Source organism: Rhinoraja longicauda, chromosome 4 (genome assembly GCF_053455715.1).
Source record: "Rhinoraja longicauda isolate Sanriku21f chromosome 4, sRhiLon1.1, whole genome shotgun sequence".
In the NCBI taxonomy this organism is placed as follows: Eukaryota; Metazoa; Chordata; class Chondrichthyes; order Rajiformes; family Arhynchobatidae; genus Rhinoraja; species Rhinoraja longicauda.
In genome coordinates, this window is record NC_135956.1 from 75,804,255 (window position 1) to 75,828,175 (window position 23,921).

General features: G+C 38.3%; 1 protein-coding gene across 4 annotated transcripts in view; it reads right to left on the reverse strand.

The window, feature by feature from the left end:
- Nucleotides 1-2,120: 2,120 nt before the first annotated feature.
- ppp1r42 (protein phosphatase 1, regulatory subunit 42) overlaps nt 2,121-23,921 on the reverse strand; it is a 59,269-nt gene continuing 37,468 nt past the window's right edge. For all 4 annotated transcript variants that reach the window (XM_078398694.1, XM_078398695.1, XM_078398696.1 and 1 more), the window contains 4 exons: nt 17,909-18,037; nt 13,349-13,532; nt 9,235-9,286; nt 2,121-3,782 (listed from right to left, as the gene is read on the reverse strand). In XM_078398694.1, the coding sequence (XP_078254820.1) occupies nt 3,696-3,782; nt 9,235-9,286; nt 13,349-13,532; nt 17,909-18,037 (452 nt within the window). In that variant the 3' untranslated portion in view covers nt 2,121-3,695. The remainder of the gene's footprint in view (nt 3,783-9,234; nt 9,287-13,348; nt 13,533-17,908; nt 18,038-23,921) is intronic.

Genomic DNA, 23,921 nt, shown 5'->3' on the forward strand with positions numbered 1-23,921 from the left:
AGTATTCTCCATAATCATCTTTGTGTCCGAATTTTGAACCAAGTCCAAAAAACGAAATGCGATTATCATTCAGAAACAACGGAAGAATGTTTTAAAATATGTTTCTACATCAGGTTGTAAATAATAGGTAGACACCATTACATACATGAATATTTAAGCGACCTGACAAAAAACCCCACCTTTAAATCATAATTCAAGTTGTAATCAACAGATTGGAAAAAAAACACTTAATGATGTTATACCATAACAATCAAGAGCCAGGAATGCTTGTATTAGCTGCCTTCTGTAAGATTTAAAGTTATATTTTCGGTGCCACCACAAAAGTCTGGGTATTTCTTGATTAAACACGGGGGATTTGAGGCAACTAAATTTAAACAGGCTACAAAAAGGGCTCGTTACAAATAATTTTGACCATATTCTTTGATATGGTGAAAGCTTGAATATTTATTAAAATGAAGGGGGATTTGAATTACACACAGCAGCAAAAGCGAAGACACAAACACGCAACAAATTTAATTTGTAATCGGACATTATACGGAAAGAAAGTGCTATATTATTGACAAGCGTTTATGTTTAGCTAATGGAATACCCGTTCCACAACTAAATATCATAGTTGATCTGCTGCACCATCAGATACATGTAGATAAAGAACACCTGCAACATGTTATATTGCCAATGCACATAAATGACCTACCTATTAAGCATATCAGAAATATTGTGATTTAAAAAAATCATTCATAGTTACCATTCTGATGAAAGATTAGCTATTTCCCATTCTTTTGGGCTGCCTGACTTGTGAGTTGTGTTTAGCAGCAATTTCAATTTTCTTATCAGTTATTGTTCATGGTCTTCTAATTCTAAAATATTCCTTCAAATATTTCTGCTATAATTTAATCAAATGTTCAATTGAAAACCTTTTTTTGTATTCGATGTATCAGCAAGAATGTAGGGTTACTTAAAAAAAAAAAAAGTTTATATTTATTAACTGATTGTTCCATATACAACTATTGATTTTCTCGATTATTTTATTGTTTCGACGCATAGAAGATGTTTAATGTATATAGAAAACAATATTTTTGCCTCACAAACTCAGTTCCGGATTTAAACTGTTCTCTGAATTATCTGGATGCAACTTTACTCCCCATACACAGGTTTTTATTAGTCTCTTTATCAGTCTGAAGAAGGGTCTCGACCCGAAACGTCCCCCATTCCTTCTCTCCAGAGACGCTGCCTGTCCCACTGAGTTACTCCAGCATTTTGTGTTGGAGTGACTCATTTAAACCAGCATCTGCAGTTCCTTCCTACACAGGTTTTTATTGTTATCTGCTGTTAAAGTGTAAAAATATTACTCAGTATTTCTTTGAGAGTTCGAACAGAAGTGGGATACATAGCTCTGAGAAATTCTACTGTCTCCCAATGAAATTGTAGCAGATCTGTGACCTGACTCCGTATTCCCGCTATTGCCGTCCTCCCGAAATGCTTTTCATTAGGAAAACACGATGGATCCAGTAAAAAGGAATAGAACTTTTGGCATAATATTAAAGAATCTTAAAGCCAAAACATCAATTTGTAGCATAATATATATTTTAAATGTTTCATTGATATATAGAATAAATGTTTTTCGAAGACAATCGCTTCAGTCACGGTGTCAGTTAGGATAATCAAGACCGGATTTTTAAACTTTTCAATAGAAATGGAAACTGATTCAATGTTTAAATAGAATGGTCAGCTTTTGAAAAACATCACATGGGTAATTTGGTGTGTTAATATGTGCTTGTCGACATATTTCAAGGAAATACAATCTTCGCAATTCATTCCAATTGGAATAACGTTTACCTGTAATATTTCTTTTCTAAAACGAACTAGATTTTCGCCGGTTCCGAATCAGAAAAAATCTAAATTATCTTGTGTTCTGAACGCATCCGTGTCCACCCCATAAAATTTGGTTATTTCAAAAGTCTGTAAACAATATAAACCCCACATGTTCGATGACAACATTTGGACATCAATTACTTACATTGAAATAATATTTATTTGGGTAAAAATTATTCAGATCAATTAAAAAAACAGCTGATTTTTAAACCAGCATCTGCAGTTCCTTATATCGATAATTACTTAGGCACTGGCACTTCTTTGAGGTAAAAATGTACTCTGTTTCTGTATAAATTTACCAACGAAGATGAGGGGCACAGATAAGGTTTGCTATATTTTATATCGCTTACTATTATGTTTCATATTTAGGTTATTATTGTCACGTGCATCGAGGAACAGTGAACAGCTTTGTTTTGCATATTATCCAAACAGATCACACATACCATGCATAGCGACAATCAGATCAAACTCAAGTACAATAGAGCAAAAGGGAAGCTACAACGTGTAGAATGTGCCTGAAATATTAAACGACTCTGCGTCAGCGTAAATAATTCGAATCCTGTTTAATGTTAGTAGTTTCAGCAGTTAATATTGACTATCTGTAGAAGCAGAAATGTTTAGACTGTATGTCATAAATCGATATGTTACTAAAGATGCCCGGTATAATTTTATAAAGATGCCCAGCAACAATTTTTGTTCGTGAATTATCAGAATATTCCACATGTTTATATTTTGTGTAGTTTTTAGAATCACGAAAGATTATTACGTTTATAAAAATCAAGAATAAGATCGTTTTACTTTAAAGTATTAAATGTCAAAATATTGCCTTTTACTTTTTGCGTTAACAAAAAGGAAACGTGATAAATATTTTCCGTTGAGTACATCATTTGTGGATTGAAATGTATGATTTCTCCAATAACATTAACTTCTAAAATGTTCTGTGGTCTCATTTGGTAAGTGCAATTCTGCATCTCTTGGCAATGCTACGCAAAGTAACTCGGCTTCTTTGACAGTTCGGACAACTTAACCAGACACCAAAAGTGCAGGTATGTCTACTTTTAACTTTTAATTTGGTACTATGGAGGCGAAATACTGGAGTTAATAATGAAACGCGTGTAATTTAATAATGACACATTTAAAGAATCGAAAATGGAATAGACAGACCGTTAGTTAGTCGCTGAAAGAGAAGGGACGGACGATACTCTACTGTAAGTTTCTGTGCTAGTTATTCATTTATTGAGTTCTGAAGCTTCAATATTTTTGACACTGAAACAATCAGTTTTCGAAATACAACACAAATAATACAAGTAACAGCAGCAATGATGGGAATCTGAAATTAGTATGGGGGAAAACTGCAAACGCAGGAAATCTTAAGTTTGACACTAATACTGTTGGAACTTTGCCTTTCGCCAAATCGGCATGTTCAATGAACAAGATTCGTCATTTTCTGCGTCAACATATTATAATCAATTGTTTAAACACAGGCCAATGAATTCGACCAAACTCATAACCAAAGTTATGCTGGGGCAATGACAATCATTTTAATACAACCGCACGCAGGAATCTGAACCAGAACCCTTCTACAACATTTTAATCACAAAGATAAAATACATACACGCAGCTGTTTGCAAACGCATTAAATAGACACTGTGTTAATTCGTTTGGAATTGCCATTTAATGTGTAAAAACAAAACAATGACCGGACCATAACATCTTGAAATTGAAATTTAAAAAAGTAAATAAAACCTGACATTCAATTGATCTTGAAGTTAAACCAACTAAATTACTTCCAAGATCTGTGAGCAGTGATGCTGTTGATTGGATCAGTTTGCAACATCAGTAATACTGCGACCAGTTTCAGCAATATTCTCAACTGAGTGAGAGGTGGCGGCTTTTCTTAAATCTCGTTTCTGTGGTAAAAGAAAGATACATTTACAATCCAATTTTTCATTAATAAAAAATCTTTAAAATACAAAAATCATTTCTATCCCCATGTTTTCTTGACTCCATTGAGGAAAGTCTACTCCTATTAGTATCTTCAAATTCATAAATTTCACAGACTTTTGGTGAAATAATACCTGTAGTTTTCTGTGCAGACCTATTTGTATTGGGTCAGCTGTCTGATAACAACGGAAAATAAGCTGCTCCTGAATCTGGCGGTACATGCTTTCAAGCTTTTATATCTTGGACACAACACGGGAAGGGAGAATGTGGATACAATGAACTGCAGATGCTGGTTTACAAAAAAAAATACAAAGTGCTGGAGTAACAGTGAGTCATACAGCATCTCTGGAGACCATGGATAGGTAATGTTTCCCTTAGGGATTCTACTTCAGCATGATTATGGGGGGGGAGCTGAAAGAGAGGAGGGGCAGGACAAAGCCTGGAGTTAATAGGCTGATATAGGAGAGGGGTTGATAGGCAGATCGTGGACAGGGATGAAAACACAGAAGGTGTGACACCAAAGGATTGAAGAGATGAAAATTGTGAAGCTATAGGAACAAATGCAGGCGAAAGGGGAGGTGAAGGGAGAAATGGGTGGGAGTCCTGGTGGGGCACAGGGATGGGGAGGGGGTGTTTAGGGGGAAGAAAGGAGAGGGGAGTGTTTTCTAGTTACCTAAAACTAAAGAACTCAATGTTCATACCATTGGGTTACAAGCTACAAGGGAATGACCGGGGATTTGATTATGTTAGCTGCTTTCCCAAAGCAGCCTCAAGTGTATGGAGTTGATTGAGTGGGGAGGAGGGCGGCGTGGGGCGGGGGGAGATGCTGGGGAGGTTGGATTGCCAGACTGGGCTGCATCCACATCTCTCCAATTTCTTGTGGTATTGGGCAGAGCAGTTGCCAAACAAAGTTGTTATGTATCTTGATAAGATGTTTTCTACTGTGCATCTGTGGAAATTAGTAAGAATCATTGGAGACATGCTGAATTGCCTTATTCTTCTGAGGTGTTGATGTGCTTTCGTAGCCTTAGTGTCAATGTGATTGGACGTCAAAAGGTTGTAATATTTATACCTAGGAACCTGAAGCTGACAACCACCTCCACTTAATCCCACTGATGCAGACTGGATGCTTCACTCCACTTCCTAAAGATGATAACCAACTCCTTCATTTTGATACATTGAGGTTGTTGTCTTGACGCCATATTCCTCAGGTCTCTCATTTTCATATACTCCATCTCGTTATTATTTGAGATTTAGCCCACTATGGTAGTGTCTTCTGCTAACTTGCAAATGGAGTTAAAGCACAATTGGGGGCCCCACCACTGGCCATATCTTCCCATCCCCTCCCCTGTCTGCGTTCCGCAGAGTCCGTTCCCTCCGTAACTCCCTGGTCCCTTCCTACCCAAACCACCCCATCCCCGGGCACTTTCCCCTGCAACCGCAGGAGATGCGACACCTGTCCCTTTACCTCCCCCCTCAACTTCATCCAAGGACCCAAACAGTCTTTCCAGGTGAGACAGAGGTTCACCTGCACCTCCACCAACCTCATCTATTGCATCCGCTGCTCCAGATGTCAAATTATTTACATCGGCGAAACCAAACGCAGGCTCGGCGATCGCTTTGCTCAACACCTGCGCTCAGTCCGCATTAACCAATCTGATCTCCTGGTGGCTGAGTACTTCAACTCCCCCTCCCATTCCCAGTCTGACCTTTCTGTCATGGGCCTCCTCCAGTGCCATAGTGAGTCCCCCCGGAAATTGGAGGAACAGCACCTCATATTTCGCCCTGGCAGCTTGCAGCCCAGTGGTATGAACATTGACTTCTCCAACTTTAGATAGTTCCTCTGTCCCTCTCTTCCCCTCCCCCTTCCTAGATCTCCCACTGTCTTCCTGTCTCCACCTATATCCTTCCTTTGTCCCACCCCCCTGACATCAGTCTGAAGAAGGGTCTCGACCCGAAACGTCACCCATTCCTTCTCTCCTGAGATGCTGCCTGACCTGCTGAGTTACTCCAGCATTTTGTAAATAAATGCCTTCGATTTGTACCAGCATCTGCAGTTATTTACTTACACTGAGTGTAAAGGGAGTACAGTTAGGGGCTTATAACGCAGCCTTGGAGTCACCAGTGTTGAGCATTATCGTGGGGGATGTTATGTCACCTATCCTTACTGATTGCAGTCTTTAAGAGGAACTTAATACCTCTGGCATTCCTTGGTGGTCTTTGGAGTGATGTAGAAGGCCGAAGTCCGAGAGGTCAACTCAGAATCAAAGTAAGAGGCAACTGGTAGCACAGAATCACTCGTATACTGAATGGAGTTGTACTGCAAATTTGATTCAATTCATTCAATCTGTGTTGGATTACATTGGTGTAGAGAAAATCACATTGCAATGCCTCTCCTGCAGTTGCAGTGGAAAGTGCCATGAGAAGTGGATAGGAGATGAAAGACTAAATCAAGTAGTCAGGGATGGAACTATCCCTTCAGAAAGCAGAAGGAAAGGAAAGGGGAAAAGTGCATCATGTGGTAGAATCTTGTTGCAGGTGGCAGAAGTCACACAGGTTGATCTGTTGAACATAGAAGCCGATGGATGTGAAGGCGAGGAAAACGATTCTGTCTGGATGGAGGGGAGCTGAGAATGGAAGTGTGGGAAAGAGACAAGAAATGTTTGAGAGCTCTTTCAACTGTGGGGAAGGAAAACCATGGCAAGGGTTATTTTAGTATATCTTAAAGCACCATTATAGAATACCTCATCAGAGCAGAGCAAGGCATCACCAGCATTTTTACCTCTTCCTTTTCCGTGAAAGAGGAACCTAAAAAGTCCGAGTAAGTCAGCAATTCACTTCTTTAAATTGAGTTTGCCACATTTAGTGCTCTTGGTGTGGTATCCTCTCCAAGGGTGAAATTAAATGCAGGTTGGGTGAATGCTTTGCAGAACAACTTCATTCAGTCTACAAGGATGACCCTAACCTTTCAGTCATCTGTCACTTTAATTCTCCACCCAAAGTCTTTGGGCATAATTGAATCAACATAGGAAGCCAATGTAAATTTGAGGTATAGCACTGCATCATCTGCAAGGTATGTTGAAGTGTTCTGAACTTGACGTTGAATTTTTTTCCTCATGCTCTATGGCTGTTTTAATATGTTCTTTTTCCTTCTACATTTTCAGATGCTGTTTTTTAAATTGTTACTTTCACAACTTTGATGTGCATTCTCTTCAGATGTTCCTTCTGCTCTGCCCCCCACTCCCTCTCTGCTGCTTCTCTGCAACTTAAAGTGTGCTTGTTTTCTTACTTTTCCAGTTTTGATGATGGGTCTTTGACCCAAAATGTCAACACTATTTCTGCCCCCACTTGACCTGTTGTTTTTCAAGCATTTTCTGCTTTTGTACACAAAGATGAGGTTAAATGTCAGTAGAGTTTAGGCAGAAATACTACATAGAAAGTGTAGTATCAAGGTGATTTGATGTGAGGAGTGATGTGTTGGAATTGGTTTAAGAGGACAAAGTGAGGAGTCAGGGGTATGAGACACTACAGGATTTAGATAAATTGCCACAATATTGTCCCTTAACTGTTTAGTCATTATATGGGGCTCACGTTGTCGACCTCCCCATGGTGAGCCCTGTCAACTGACCTCAGTCAGGCGAACGACAACAAACAGAGACAGCAGAAGCAGAAGCAGCTTCATAACTTCTGCTGCCTCAAATGCAAGAAGAAAAAGAAGTCATTATATCAGTTTTGTCAGTGAATCCTACTCTTGGTGCCAGCTTAATGCATGACTAAATCAAGGGGCTGGGTATGGGTATTTGCACTCCATCATTTGGTTCTTTGTTTCCTCCTTACAACTCCAGGATCCATCAATTGTCTTGTTTTTCATGTCACTTTAAAATATGGAATTGAAATGAGCTCTTGCATATCATCATTTCACCCTAACTGATCACTAAACCATGAAATAATGTACTAACATGGTAACTAGGTTAAAAAGCCACTGACAGAGCAATACTCTCACTTCTGGGTTTCCCCACACATGAATGAATTTTCTGCTCCAGCACATGGGGAAAATTCAATCAAATATTGTAAATGAGTAAATATTGTAAATGTAAACCATGAACTAGGGATCCTCCTTAACTTACACCTGGTTGTTATTAGCCCTGTCAAGATCCATAGCACATTTATCTATATAACATGGGTCAATTCACCCATTCATGTTATGTTTGCAGCAAATAAGTTATTTATTATTTGTTTGCAAACTACTTCATGGCTTTAAATGATGATTAATATGAAGAAATAGTTTTTCATCCCAAGATAAACAAACAAATCAGTAATGTGAATAGACAGGAAAGAAAGCCTATAAATAATCTGTCTGCAACAGGCAATTTACAATAATTATTCAGTGTGCCTCCAGTTATAAATGTCTTAACAATTAACCAACCAAATGCTGTTTTTTACCCAATGGAAATGCAGAGGTCCATTATTAATAACGTGACATCCAGCAGGATTTGTTTGAATATTAGTGTGTGCATAAAGTTAAAATGTTTCCAACATATCACATATAGTATTGCCAGAGTATTAAATGAAGATAAAGATAAACTCTAAAATTGAAACTTAATACCAAAATAAGGTTTGGTAAGTTTAATCTTGTAAAAGAAAAACAAATTGAAACAAGAGAAATGTGTGGAATTTGTGCGTTCTCCCAGTGAGAATCAGAGGGCATGAGTGTATGCATGGAATGAACTACCAGTGAAGATGGTAGAAGTGAAGACAGCATTTAAAAAACATTTAGACAGGTACATGTATAGGAAAGATTTGGTGGGGTACGGGGCAGGCGCAGGAAAGTGGATCCAGTTCAGTTATGCAACTTAATTGGATGAAAGATTTGGGCCGAAGAACCTGTGGTAAAGCTCTATGATACTTATGACGTTAACATAAATGTTCCACAATAAAGACTGCGGGAATGATCACAGATAATCTATGCCAGTGAGGTTCCTGAATGACAAGAAGCAAAAATGAAATTTTTAGAGGATATTATAGTTTAGCAAATTCTGTATAGAAATTTCCTAAATAAATAATGTAAATTATTGCATAAATGTAAAGCAATATTAAAGTGCACCAGACACACAGGAACATTTCATTGAGTTAGACAACAATACATCTTGTAATCCTTGGTGTGATCAAAGGTCTTTTGTGCTAAGTCTATTCACTATAGCAAAGTTATGGAATATATAGTCATTATGGTTTAGATTTAAAATATTTTAACAGTATCAACAGTTGATCATAATCTTTCCTGACGGTGGTTTGGATTTTGCACTCACATATGTAGAGGACATTATTAGCTTAATTTAGCTATCATGAACATTTCATGTATTAAATTGTTTCTTTCAAAAAGTAAAAACAATATTATCTTATCATGGTTGTGTACTGTACCTTGGACATGATGTTAGGCGAAGGCAGCAACAAAAATTCCAGTGGGTCTGATCTATAAGGAATGAAAATACAAAAGGGCTTTCTTAGAATGACGGTATTGAGTAAAGATGATAATGGTGTCGCAGGATGATATCTGTGATACATCTCTGATGTACTAGATTTATCAGCCACACCTGAACAATACTATGGTGAAGAACTCGCTGTTTAAATGCTGACATTGATGTCAGAGGAAAACTGTATTGACACTGGTAAATTAGAATGTAAATTGATAAGTGGGGAGGAGTATATTTTGGAATCAAGTGAATGATTGAATAAGGGTTGCTGGAGCTATGCCACAGCAGCACTATTTGCCGTGCTACTGTGATTGTAGAGAGAGAAAATGATGAGATTTTTGGAGAGAAGATAAATTAGCATTTTAAATCTTACATGGTGCTATGTAAATGGCATTATAATTATTTTATTTATATATCATTACAATTGTTTTTATCAGTAAAATGTGAAATAATTGAAGTGTGTAGGAAGGAACTGCAGATGCTGGTTTACATTGAAGATAGACACAAAATGCTGGAGTAACTCAGCAGGACAGGCAGCATATCTAGATGGAAGGAATGGGTGACATTTCGGGTGGAGACCCTTCAGACTTGAAGCACTGGCATGCATTGTGGTTTGGAAGCAAGTTCCAAGTGCTAATTATGAGGCTATCGTAGCCCAGGAAACCTACAATAGCTTTCTCAAATGTCCTATAGCTTTGGAGAAGGTATTGGCCTGGGATAGAAGAAGACAGTTTGAAGACAGTCTTCTGGGGTAGCTCAGTGGATCAGGCAGCATCTCTTGAGATCATGGATAGGTGACATTTTGGGTCAGGAACCTTCATCAGGCTGATGGTGGGGTGGGGGGGGGGGGGGGTAGAAAGCTGGAATGGAGGAGGGGAAGGATCTCTTCCAGCTTTCTTCTACTCCCCCATCCCCCCTTACTATCAGTCTGATGAAGGGTTACCTCTTCTTAAAGCTAATACCCTTTAATCCAGGCAGCAATCTGGTGAATCTGCACTCCCTCCAAAGGTTCCACATTCTTCCTGTAATGGGGCGATCTAAACTGCACACAATGCCGCAAATGCGTTCTAACCAAAGTCCTATAAAACTGCAACATGACTGCCTGACTCTTATACTCAATGTCCACATAGATGAAGTATTAATTGTGTCACATTGGTCATTAGTACATTTTAAACAGATTCAAGTACAAGTGGCACAAAAAGCTGGAGTAACTCAGCGGGACAGGCAGCATCTCTGGAGAGAAGGAATGGGTGACGTTTCAGGTCGAGACCCTTCATCAGACTGGTTATGGATAAGGAAAACGAGAGATATAGACGGTGATATGGAGAGATAAAGAACAATGAATGCAAAAAAATTGGCACATAATCCTCTGAAATTTTGCCTGTCCCGCTGAGTTACTCCAGCGTTTTGTGTGTATCTTCGGTTAAAATCAGTATCTGCAGTTCCTTCTAACACATTTCGTCAAGTATTATAAGTGAGCTGAGCAGATTGTTTAATGCTCATTATCACAGCTTCGGATGCATAGCTGCTTGAATCCGAAAGAGTATTTTATATTAGAATAGTCAGTGAAAAGATCAGGCTATAAGTAGACTTATGCTGCAACTTCAATGGAATTGTGAACAATTTGGAAATTATTGATGGGAATTCTCATTTTGCCTCAATCTGCTTCTGATAAATCCAGTGATTGAAAGGATGGGCCAAAGGTAACTCCTGTCTTATTTCTGATCACAAATAGACCTGGCAAAATTACAGCATTAATTGATGCATATCAACTATTTGAAAGATAGGAGTGTTTTTCACCTGCAAAAGAAAGCGTGCATTTATTCAGCACTTTACCTGATTGAAAGAATCCAAACTTATTAAAAGCAATTGATTACTTTCTGACACGTAGGGAATGCTGAAGGAATGAGTTTGGATTATGGAAGTAGCAAGGATTATTAAATGAATTCAGGTAGAAAATAACATTATTATTTATCAGTTACCTGTCAAAGGTGGCCTAAGTGACCAGAAAGTCATTTTTCTTTTCTCCTGACATCAGTCTGAAGAAAGGTCTCAACCCGAAACGTCACCCATTCCTTCTCTCCAGAGATGCTGCTTGAGTTATTCCAGCATTTTGTGTCTACCTTTGATTTAAACCAGCATCTGCAGTTTTCTTTCCTACTTTTCTTTGAAAGACTAGTAACATTTGCTGGACATTCCAAATGGTGCCACCTAGTTGTGACCATGGATTCCCAACACCAGCCTATCATTTTGTGTTAGGGTCCATAATTGGGGAATTGTTATTCATTTATCACTAATAAAATATATTTATAAATACCCTAAAAGACCACTATATCCAGGAATAATTTTTGAATGAACAATAACATTTCAGTTATAACCTTAATAAAACAGGGAAATTTCATTTCATTTCCCCCCTTAGGACACATGAACAGAATTAATCAAGGAAGGAAAACCTTTTATGAAATGTCACAAAACAAGACTATTTCACAAAAATCTTGGTCTGAACCTGAAAGCCTAATTTTCTTATTTAATGATACAACCTTCAGGTCATTAACAGAAAAGAAAATGTTGTTTATTTACTAGGGGAAAAAAATTGAGTTTGGATTTGAAGCTGCAAAACAGTAGGCTATTCATCAATCTTTTGATGGGGGAGGGGACCAAAAGGAAGGAAATAAGTATTTAAGTGAAACCTGTTTTTAACTACTATTATTCATACAATTATTTAATTGTGCTCTCAATTTTCCAAACTTCATTGGATACATATTAATCTTTTCCATTTCACCTTCACCCAACAAAACATTTTTGAATGTAAGGAACAAACTAATGTTTACATTTTCTTACTGAACCATCTAAAGTGACTAGCTGTCAAAAGGTCAAAGACATACATCAATGTAATGTTGATTAAAACAGGAGTAATGTCAGAAATTCTGCATTCCGCACCCGATATGTAATCAAGACAGTTAAAATAAAATATCAAGCAAAATATGTTACCTATACACTAATAAATATTTCATAACATAATATTGATATCATCATTATTATGTTCTAATATTCTATTAACAAAAAATAGATTTTGAAATAAATTATCAAGTTGACTCAAAATTCGTAATGAATCTTTAACATCAAAGCTTGTTTAATTTTCAGAATCGGCTACTTTCACAGATTATGTTATTTCTATAATTAACAGACGGTATAATATGAAGATTACGTATATCGAAGAAAAAATGTTCAATAATATTCAACTCACATTTGCTATTGTTTCTCTTTAGAGACATTATAAATAGTTTGAGTTTGAACATTTAAGTCAACAGAGTACTTTCTAATGTTTAAGAATAGTCAAAAACTGCATCATTCAGATTTAAACTAGTTATTTTGATTGAAATATTTAAATTTATGTAGACCCCGAACGGTGCTATTTTAAATGAATTAGATTCCTTGAAAATCTGACCTATTGTAAATTTAGTCATAGAAAACATAGAAAATAGGTGCAGGAGGAGGCCATTCGGCCCTTCGAGCCAGTACCGCTATTCATTGTGATCATGGCTGATCGTCTCCAATCAATAACCCGTGCCTGCCTTCTCCCCATATCCCTTGATTCCACTAGCCCCTAGAGCTCTATCTAACTCCCTCTTAAATCCATCCAGTGATTTGGCCTCCACCGCCCTCTGTGGCAGAGAATTCCACAAAGTCAGAATGAAATTACAAGTTAAGAACACCTGTGAAATTTCAGGGTCATCATATTTGTATGATGATATTTAAACCAAAAGATCAAAGCAAAATGTGGCATTAGGTCCTCTATTTATTGAAAATTAAAATCAAACCAATAACAAAAACTGCTTCAGTTCAGTATAATAATTTGAATTTCTTTTTCAAATGTTGTTGTTTTTGCTAGAACTCAAAATTAAAATTAAAGAACATTAGAATAAAAAAAAGGTCTTATTTCTATATCACATGGACGTACTCAGAAGGAAATAATTGTAGTGTCAGATGCAGGCTTTATAATTTACTGAAACCATATATTACAGAGGAGCTTCGCATTTTATAAGATGTTGGCAACTTACCCGATTTGTTCCATACTATCACCCATACACCCAAACTCGAGTCCCAGTGGTAAAACACTTTTTCCATCACCACCAGAGTTTGCAAGGATAGTAGTTTTTGTAAGAAGAACATCAACAGGTTTCCTGAATTTACGAATCCCCGGGGAGGTTCTGGGGGCATGGTGCCGAATTTTTTGTGAATGATCTTGTTAACAAAGGACAAACAAATACATTTGTTTTTGATCAACAGAAAAATATGTAGAAAGGGAGGACTATTTTTACAATGTATGAATTTGAAGAAACCAACAATGCCTATTTATTACAATTCATAACATCAATTGTATCAATATATGTGCTGCTTATCAAGATAGAAGCATTAGGGTACATAAAGTCTCATTCTTCAACAAAACTTTTATTATTCACATGAACTCTTCCTTTCCCGAGGATATATCAGCTACACGGGGAAAGCAAACAAACCACCAAAGCATTTGACTGCTTATATTTTTTTTAATACATTCTAATTTTGTGCTTTCCTCAATCTAACATATCCATGACTTCACTGACTCTGCAGTTGTTATATTCCAATTCGTACTCAACTACCTTTACCTGTTGTCTTTATACTTTATAATCTGTACCGAATCAGGCACTTTTAGGATAGTTTTAAAAGTGTCAGTGCATTCTGCGCTAAGTACAAAACAATATTTTTTTGAAAACAATAAGGTCCTACTATTTTAAATCTTGCTTGAAGATCGTTCATTTTATCCTCAGTTCCTATAATCTGCACTCAGTGTAAGTTGAATAAACTGCTTTGATATATACGGTTGTCCTTTGAATATATTTCTTCTCTTTTCCAATAGAAACAAGTAGATTTCTTTTCAATCCTTTCATAACTTAAAATTTCCTATATTTAATGCACCACATTACTTGATTTAGGATTTTTGAAATAATGATCCAAGATGTTATTTTCTACTTGCAGTGAATAATTGACATGTTTTTTCCCCTCTCCTCTTGCGATCAAAATAGGAAATGAATAAGGACAGAGGAGAAAATAAAGAAACTGAGGAGACAGATACAGAATGCCAAGGTGCTAGAAACATGAAATAAAAGAGAATGCACCGTTAACACTGTTTTCCTCTCTCCAGAGATTGTGCGTGACTGACTGGGTCTTTTCAGCACTCCATGCAAGATAGAAATAAGGAAGAACATAGAAACAAGGAACTGCAGATGCTGGTTTATGAAAAAAAGACACAGAGTGATGGAGTATCTCAGCGGGTCATGCAGCATCTCTGGAGAACATGCATAGGTGGCATTTTGGGTCGAGACCCTTCTTCAGACTGATTTGTAGTTTAAGGACAGTAAAGCTAGAAAAGAGGAGGGGCAGGACAAAGCCTGACAAGTCATAGGTTTGTACAGGTGAGGAGTTTTTGATAGGAAGATGGATGGACGAGACACAAGGGGCGAGACACAAGGATTGAAGAGTTGCAAATTGTGAAGCTAGAGGAAGGAATGCAGATGGTAGGGGAGCAGGAATCAAGAAATAAGTGCGAGTCCATATTGGGCAGGGGGAGAGAGGAGGGGAAGGGAGAAAGGTCGTGGGGAGGAGGGTGGGTTGGTGAGGGTGTGGGGAATGAAGGGGGGGGGGCTGTAGTTAATTCAAATTGGAGAATTCAATGTTCATACTGTTGGGTTATAAGCTACCCAAGCGGAATATGAGGTACTGTTCCTCCAGTGGCCTCACTCTTGCAATGGAGGAGGCGCAGGACAGAAAGTTCAGTATGGGAATGGAAAGAGGAGTTTTTGTTTCTGTTTTCTGCTGCACAACTGCCAACAGCTGTGCTATCTCATGCAGGTTAAAATGGTTAGCAATTGGGAGATCCAGTAGGCTTTGGAGGATCGAGTGCATGTGTTTGATGCATCAATACTTGGTCTTGCCAATGTACAGGAGGCCAAATCAGGAACACTAGATGTAGTAGATGAGGTTGGATGAGGTGCACGTGAACCTCTGTCTCATCTGGAAGAACTGCAGGGGGTCGCTGAATGTGAGGCACTCTTCCAGCAGCTGTACAGTTTCAGCTTTACAATTTTCACTGGTCACTCAATTGGCTTACCTGTTCCCTACCTGGTTTCAACCAAGTAGAGTGCTCATCCATGAATAAATTAATAAATGCTTTAAACTATCACAAGTAGGAAAGGTGGAGCTTGTTTATGTTTAAATAGGCAGAGTGAAGACCTAATGAATTGCAACAATGGACTCCAGCATAGGTGCCTGTTATGTGCAGAACAGAGACCGAAAGTAATATTTTCAGAATGGATGGGTTTCTGTTTGGGGAACAGAAACAACCAAAAAGGATGTGAAGATAAAGTTGGTGAGGTTATGGAGCAGAAAAGAGAGAAACATTGAAATTCCAAGGAAAAGCTGGGGACTGGATCACAGATATAATATCCTCAGGCAAATATTTAGCAGCATTAGGTGATGTGTCAAGAGCCAAGAGGGAGTCAAGAGAGTTTTATAATATACTATATGCCCCAGATAGAATAATGAAATTCTTATGTATAGCAGCACAACAGCTTTTGGTGCTGGATTGGGTGGAGTCTAGTCAATTGCAGAGGAAACTGATCGCCCAAGAAAGAAGGACGAAGAGAACAAAAGAACAAGAATATAGATATCTATGGATGAGGCTCATAAGATATTCCATAATATTGAAGTAAATTGTTGGTGAATATACTTTGCATCTAGAGTCAGGATCAAATGATGGTGAAACAGACCAAAAGTTTACGGAGTAAGTCTGGACTTTACAATTAATTCAGCCCCAAGTATTGTAATAGTTTTAAATTGTGCAGCTACATCAATGGATTCCCAACTTGATATAAATGTGTTTTTACAATTCAATTTCTATTGTGGTGACATTAACAATACAAAGTGATACATCTTGGGAGGAGGAACAAGAGGAGGCAACATATTACAAGGGCTACTTTTCTAAAGTGGGTGCAGGAACATGTAGACCTGAAGTTAAAATGGTCACAGATCTTTGAAGGTAGTTTAAAAAGCAAATGGTATTCTGGACTTTTTAGGGAAAGGCAGAGCACAAAAGCAAGGATATTTTAAATTGCTTGTTCAATTTGCAAGAGGTTTATTGTCTCCAATTCTGGTCATTGGACTTTAGGAAAATATGATGGCTTTCAAAAGTGTACAGAAGAGATTAATAACCAAGTTGGTCTCATGGATGGGAAACCTGGATAGGCAAAATGGAGAATTGGGAGCTGTTGGAGCAAATGAGATTGAAAGATAATTTGATAAAAGAGGGTAAAATCACAAAGAGACTGGACAAAGTGAATAAAGCAATATATTTTCTTTTGGCAGATCTGTAAAGCACCAAAGGGAATTGATTGAAGGTGATTAGGTAAAAAATAAAAATTGACATGAGGATTAACATTTTCCACATTTAGAATTCAATGCCTGACTAGGTTTTGGAAGAAAGATTAGGTGAGTGCTTGAAGAAAAATAAAATTCCACAAATCCTTTTCTCCCCATTGAAATCCGTTTTATAAATGGAAGTGCGTTCCCATAGGAAGTGTTTTTCTCAGTAGTAATGTCCTTGCGGTTGAGGGGTTTATCGGCAAAGGAATTCTGATTATATTATAGGCAGCAGAGAAAGGGTTGTTGTTTTAACTATGTTACATTGATCCTATATCAAGGGTTGATAAAGTATCATTTAATTAGTATCAATGGTAGAGATTGCCTTGTATAGGAAGGAACTGCAGATGCTGGTTTACACCAAAGACAGGTACAAAATGCTGGAGTAACTCAGCGGGACAGGCAACATTTCTGGATAAAAGGAATGGGTGGCGTTTTGGGTCGAGACCCTTTTCCAGACTGGATTGCCATGTCAGTATCCAAATTAAACCCCATAATAAATCTGCCGCTATGAACCTGAGATCATTGCAGAGGCTGTAACAGCCAGGAAATTCAACTAATAGCATTGCTAGACTGAATGGTCATTTGTGATGTGACATTTCAATGTTTCACTGATGGAACTAAATTGCTATCAGTTGAGGTTTTCGCAATATGTGCAATCAGAATACTTTCATGTTAATAAATTGATTTACCTCTGTCCATATTATGCAGCGAGACTGTCCTTTACACATATTTATTTCAATTTTATTTGTACTTAGCTTTCAATTTAATTATTTAAAATGAATGCATTAAAAAGATGAAATTGTGTCTTTGGGGACATCTTATCTAACTCACTAGACTATATAAACGAAATCATCAAAATCCTGCTTTATATCAAGATGAAATTAGTGATCAATAGGAATTAAGAAAGTGTCTGGAATTAGTATGCATTTAAGAAATTGCAGAAAAAACCCCTCACATTTTTAAATAAATGTACAACAGGACTTGTTCAAAACAGCAGTCTAAGATGAAAATAAATTGTTATTTTAAGATTTCACAAATATTTTCTCTTGAACAATTTTCTTCATGATACAACTTATCAGTATGACATATATATTTAATAGAATAAAAAAATGTCCAATTGACAAAAAGGCATATTAAAATATATATATTTCAATGTAGTTTACCTATGTTCCATTGCACGCCCTGGTCATCTATCTTATCTTTGACATTGGTTTTTTTGGCTTCTCGGAAAGCTTTCCAGTTTAATAAAAATTGTCTGGCTGTATTATTTACTTCTTTTCCATCAAGGACCTCTACAAATGGAAATAATAATTTTAAAGAATAAGGTTGGCTGGAACCAGGCTACAATCAAAATCAATTAATCTTTTTAATTAGTTCACTTTCGTAGACACTGTGAAATCTAACCGATTTATAAATGACAAGATAAACTTGATTTGCTATATGCCGTGAACTGTTAACAAATCTGTACAGCAAACAAATTTAATTATAAAGAAAAGTGCCTGAAAACTATGAAATGCCAACATTTGCAAATGACCCAAAAGGAAGTGAATTATTTAATCCTCTGCAGTGTAATTGTAGTAAATAAAATTAAACACAAGGCATGGCACATATGGGTTAGCAGATAGATAAATTCTTGAAAAAGTAGCTTAACTATTTTTGGGTGTATGTGTGTGCAAATGCTTATTAGTTTATTGGACATTCCTGTGATTCTAACAAAACAAGGGATGAGATTCCTGTCAACATAAGTAGAGAAACTTCTTATGAACATTTAACTAATAATAAATTCAGTTTATTATTTTCTACACTACAGCTATGTAGCAATCAATATATACAGTCCCCTCCATAATGTTTGGGAGAAAGACCCATCATTTATTTATTTGCCTCTGTACTCCACAATCTGAGATTTGTAATAGAAAAAAATCACATGTGGTTAAAGTGCACGTTGTCAGATTTTAATAAAGGCCATTTTTATACATTTTGGTTTCACCATGTAGAAATTACAGCAGTGTTTATACATAGTCCCTCCATTTCAGGGCACTAAAATGTTTGGGACACAGCAATGTCATGTAAATGAAAGTTGTCATGTTTAGTATTTTGTTGCATATCCTTTGCACGCAATGACTGCTTGAAGTCTGCGATTCATGGACATCACCAGTTGTTGGGTATCTTCTCTGGTGATGCTCTGCCAGGCCTGTATTGCAGCCATCTTGTTTTGTGGGCTAGTCGCCTTCGGTTTTCTCTTCAGTATATAAAAGGCATGCTCAATTCGGTTCAGATCGGGTGATTGACTTGGCCACGCAAGAATTGACCATTTTTTAGCTTTGAAAAACTCCTTTGTTGCTTTAGCAGTATGTTTGGGATCATTATCTTGCTGTCCAATGAACTGCTGGCCAATGGGTTTTGAGGCATTTGTTTGAACTTGAGCAGATAGGATGTGTCTCTACCATCATTATGCTACTACCATCAGCAGTTGTACCATCAATGAAGGTAAGTGAGCCAGTACCTTCAGCAACCATAACACCCCCACCACCGTGTTTTACAGATGAGGTGGTATGCTTTGGATCTTGGGCAGTTCCTTCTCTCCTCCATACTTTGCTCTTGCCATCACTCTGATGTAAGTTAATCTTTGTCTCATCTGTTCACAAGACCTTTTTCCAAAACTGTGGTTACTCGTTTAAGTACTTCTTGGCAAACTGTAACCCGGCCATCCTATTTTTGCAGCTAACCATGGTTTGCATCTTGCAGTGTAGCCTCTGTATTTCTGTTCATTAAGTCTTCGGCGGGCAATGGTCATTGACAAATCCACACCTGAAGAGTGTTTCTGATCTGTTGGACAGGTGACAGGTGTTTGGTGATTTTTCTTTATTATAGAGAGAATTCTTCTGTCATCAGCTGTGGAGGTCTTCCTTGCCTGCCAGTCCCTTTGCGATTAGTAAGCTCACCAGTGTTCTCTTTATTCTTAATGATGTTCCAAACAGTTGATTTTAGTAAACCTAAGGTTTGGCTGATGTCTCTAACAGTTTTATTCTTGTTTCTCAGTCTCATCATGGCTTCTTTGACTTTCATTGGCATAACGTTGGTCCACATGTTGATAAACAGCAATAAAAGTTTCCAAATGTGATGGAAAGACTGGAGGAAAGACTGGGTGAGAGCTCCTGGGGTACTGACCTGCATTAAGGAGACAATTAAACACACCTGAGCAATTACAAACGCCTGTGCAGCCATGTGTCCCAAACAATATGGTGCCCTGAAATGGGGGGATTATGTATAAACACAGCTGTAGTTTCTACATGGTGAAACCAAAATGTATAAAAATGGCATTTAATAAAATCTGACAATGTGCACTTTAACCACATGTGATTTTTTCTATTACAAATCTCAAATTGAGGAGTACAGAGGCATATAAAATAAATGATGGTTCTTTGTCCCAAACATTATGGAGGACACTGTATTCTGCACATTTTATATACAATATTGCCCTGAAATTGGTTGTTTTGATAATCTGTTATGATGATCAGTTCATTATTTCGGTACATTTACCAGGACACTAAACAAATTGAGTTATCTGGAGTCTTTGTGGTCAATTGTAGGAAAACTTTAACCAAAATTCATTTCTACAATAATAAATCTGAAAAGCATTCCCTTAACAATTCAAATCTATTCCAACCTAGAATTTTATTAAAATGTATACATTGTGGCTCATCGAAAAAGCTCGAAATAAAGGCGAGGAGCCGGGTATTTCGGGAGCGATGTGTTTATTACGTTCTCTAGACCAGTCGAGTCTGCCAGAGAGCGATCGCGCCTAAAACCCCGTCCTTTATACCCGTAGCTAAGGGCCGCCCCCCTGGACCGGTCCATTCCCGTGCCGAGGGGTCGGTAGTGGTATGGCCCGACCCTTGGGAGCCGCCACAGGACCCCCCCCCCCCCCCACAGAACCGGAGGCACGAAACGCACTGGAGGTCGCACAACCCGACCGGACCGCGTACGAAAATCGGCGGACAGAGGCACAGTTGGAGGGACAGGTGGAAGGACAGGTGGTGGGACAGGTGGAGGGACCTGCAAAGGTGGGCAAACTCGCGGCCGAGGCTGGTCGATGTCCAAATGCGCCGGCTTTAAGCGGTCAATTGACACGGCCTCCGCTGGCCCTCCATGTCCAAGACAAAGGTTGTCTGCCCGTGCTCTAGCACCCGGTACGGGCCCTCATATGGCCGCTGGAGCGGCGTCCAGTGGGCGCCATGGCGCAGAACACATAGGCGCAGTCCCGGAGGGCGGATGGCACGTGTGGGCGGAATATCCCATGGTGGGATGTCAGCACGGGTGCGAGATTGCCAACTCGCTCGCGAAGGCGCTGTAGGGCGGATGAGGGCGGTTTCCATTTTGAGTCCATTATGTCAGCAATGGACTGTCAGGGGTCACCAATTGTGGTGCGTCGAAAAAGCTCGAAATAAAGTCGAGGAGCCGGGTATTTCGGGAGTGATGTGTTTATTACGTTCTCTAGACCAGTCGAGTCTGCCAGAGAGCGATTGCGCCTAAAACCCCATCCTTTATACCCGTAGCTAAGGGCCGCCCCCCTGGACCGAGGGGTCGGTAGTGGTATGGCCCGACCCTTGGGAGCCGCCACACCATTTTAAATATTTTTATGTTGCTGGATGTCTCAAATTACCTTATAACCAATTGTTTCATTTATAACCAATTGTTTCATTTGAAGTGCATCGCGCATCAGCTACAACCAATTTAAACATCGCTTGATCCCTCAAATAACATAATAATTTCCATAAAATTGGTATAACACATATAAAAGTTTTACTGCACTCAAAATGGATGAAAAAGTCTTAACTTTTTCTTATTGGTGGAACACTAGTTTCCCTTCAGCAACTTTTTTGACAACCAAACTTACACCAAGATATCAATGTGTGAGAAATTATAAACACAGTTTTATATCCTGCAAATCTGCGGCAACATTGCATTTAGGCTGTTTGTAGTCAATAAATATATTCAATGCTTTTCTTAAAATATAAATTGTTTGTTGGATTGTTAGAAATTTGATGTTTTACTCAGTACTTGGGAACTAAAAGCATATAAACAAAGTTGAGATGCTGGCAATATAATTTTCTAATCCATGGAATAAATAAACCATTAACCCGAAATAATCATATTTTATCTGTATATATTATGATTTACACATTATAATTAAACTAAACTACATCTATCTTCACAGAATTCCTGATGTAAGCATAAATGTTCCCCAAATACTAACTTGGGCTCTCACCAGAGTGTACAAAGTATGCAATTCTAGTACATCAATCATCTTTCACACATTAATTAAGTATAGGAAAAGGTCAGACAAAAGTAAGCATATTCCATTTGATGGCTATAATGAGTGATTAAGCAAAGTGGTTCAAATATATTTTGTTATGTATCCTGACCCACGAGGGGGATTTCTTGCAGTAAGCCCATTACAAGTCTAATTCATTTAAGTTTTTGCTTAAGGAATGCCTTCCTTGAACATATTTAACATAATGCAGAGCCTTAATTTCTTTGAAAAATAGTGACTCATTAAGAGGTTCAGATGTTATAAAATCAAAACAGTGAAACTTAATCAATTAATACATGGACCATTAAACGTTGTCACCATCACACCCTTCCTCCCCACCCCATCCTTTATGGAAACACTTCCCCAAGAAATCATAGAACAGCACAACACAGGAATGGGCCCTTCGGCCCACAATGTTTGTGCCGAACATGATGGCAACTGATCTCATCTGCCTGTACATGATCCATATCCCTCTATTTCTTGCTCTTCCACGTGCCTATCAAAAGCTTCCTAAACAGCACTATCGTATTTGTGTCTACCACCCTGACAGTATGATCCAGGCCCCCACTATTCTCTGTGTAAAAAACTTTGCCTAGCACATCTCCATTAATCTTGTGCTAGTCAGATGAGATGCAGAATGAAGTGTTACAGCTGCAGTGAAAATACAAATAAAAAACTGCAATAGCCGAAATTAAGTAGATTGGAAAATTGAGAATTCATCCTTAACATACAAGAGGTCCGTTTGAGTCTGTTAACAGCAGGGAAGAAGTTGTTTGTGAATCAGGTGGAACATGCTTTCAAACCTTTGTATCTTCTGCTGAACGGGAGAGGGAAGAGAGAATGACTTGGGTGTGAGTGGTCCTTGATTATATTGGCTGCTTTCCTGAAGCAGCATGATTTAGAAGGAGTCGATGGGGGAAGAGACTGATTTCCATGGACTGGACTGTGCTCACAACTGTCTGCAAATTCTTGCTGTCTTGATCAGTGCGGTTGCTGTGAAAGGCTGTAATGCATCCTGATAGAAAACTTTCTATGGTGTATCTGTAGAAACTAGTAAGAGTCATTTGACATATGTCAAAATTTCTTTGTCTTCTGAGGAAGTAGAGACAATTGGTGTTTTCATGGTCGTAACGTTAACGTGGTTGGACCAGGCAAATTGTTGGTTATATTTCTGCCTTGGAACTCAAAGTTTTCGACCTTCTCTATTTCATCACCATTGATGTAAACTGGGGAGTGTACTCCACGCTTTTTTTCTGAGGTTGGTGCCCAATTCCTTCATTTTTTAAATTTTGATGGTTCCAGTGTTGATATCATACTGATCTGCTGAGTATTTCCAAAATTTTCCATTTGTAATTTTAAGCAACTTTAATTTCCCTTTGTGTAGGAAGGAACTGCAAAATGCTGGAGTAACTCAGCAAGACATGCAGCATCTCTGGAAAGGGAATAGATGACGTTTCAGGTCGAGGCCCTTCTTCAGACTAAGGGTCTCAAACGAAACGTCATCCAATTCATCTCTCCACCGTGGGGCGGCACGGTGGCACAGCGGTAGAGTTGCTGCCTTACAGTACTTTCAGTGCCAGAGAACCGGGTTCGATCCCGATTACAGGTGCTGTCTGTAAGAAGCTTGTATGTTCTTCCCGTGACCGTGTAGGTTTTCTCTGAGATCTTTGGTTTCCTCCCACACTCCAAAGACGTACGTTTGTAGGTTAATTGACTTGGTGTAAATGTAAATTGTCCCGACTGTTTGTAGATAGTGTTAATGTGCAGGGATTGCTGGTCGGCGCGGACTCGGTGGACCTGTTTCCGCCCTGAATCTCTAAACTAAACTAAGATGCTACCTGTCCCACTGAGTTATTCTGGCA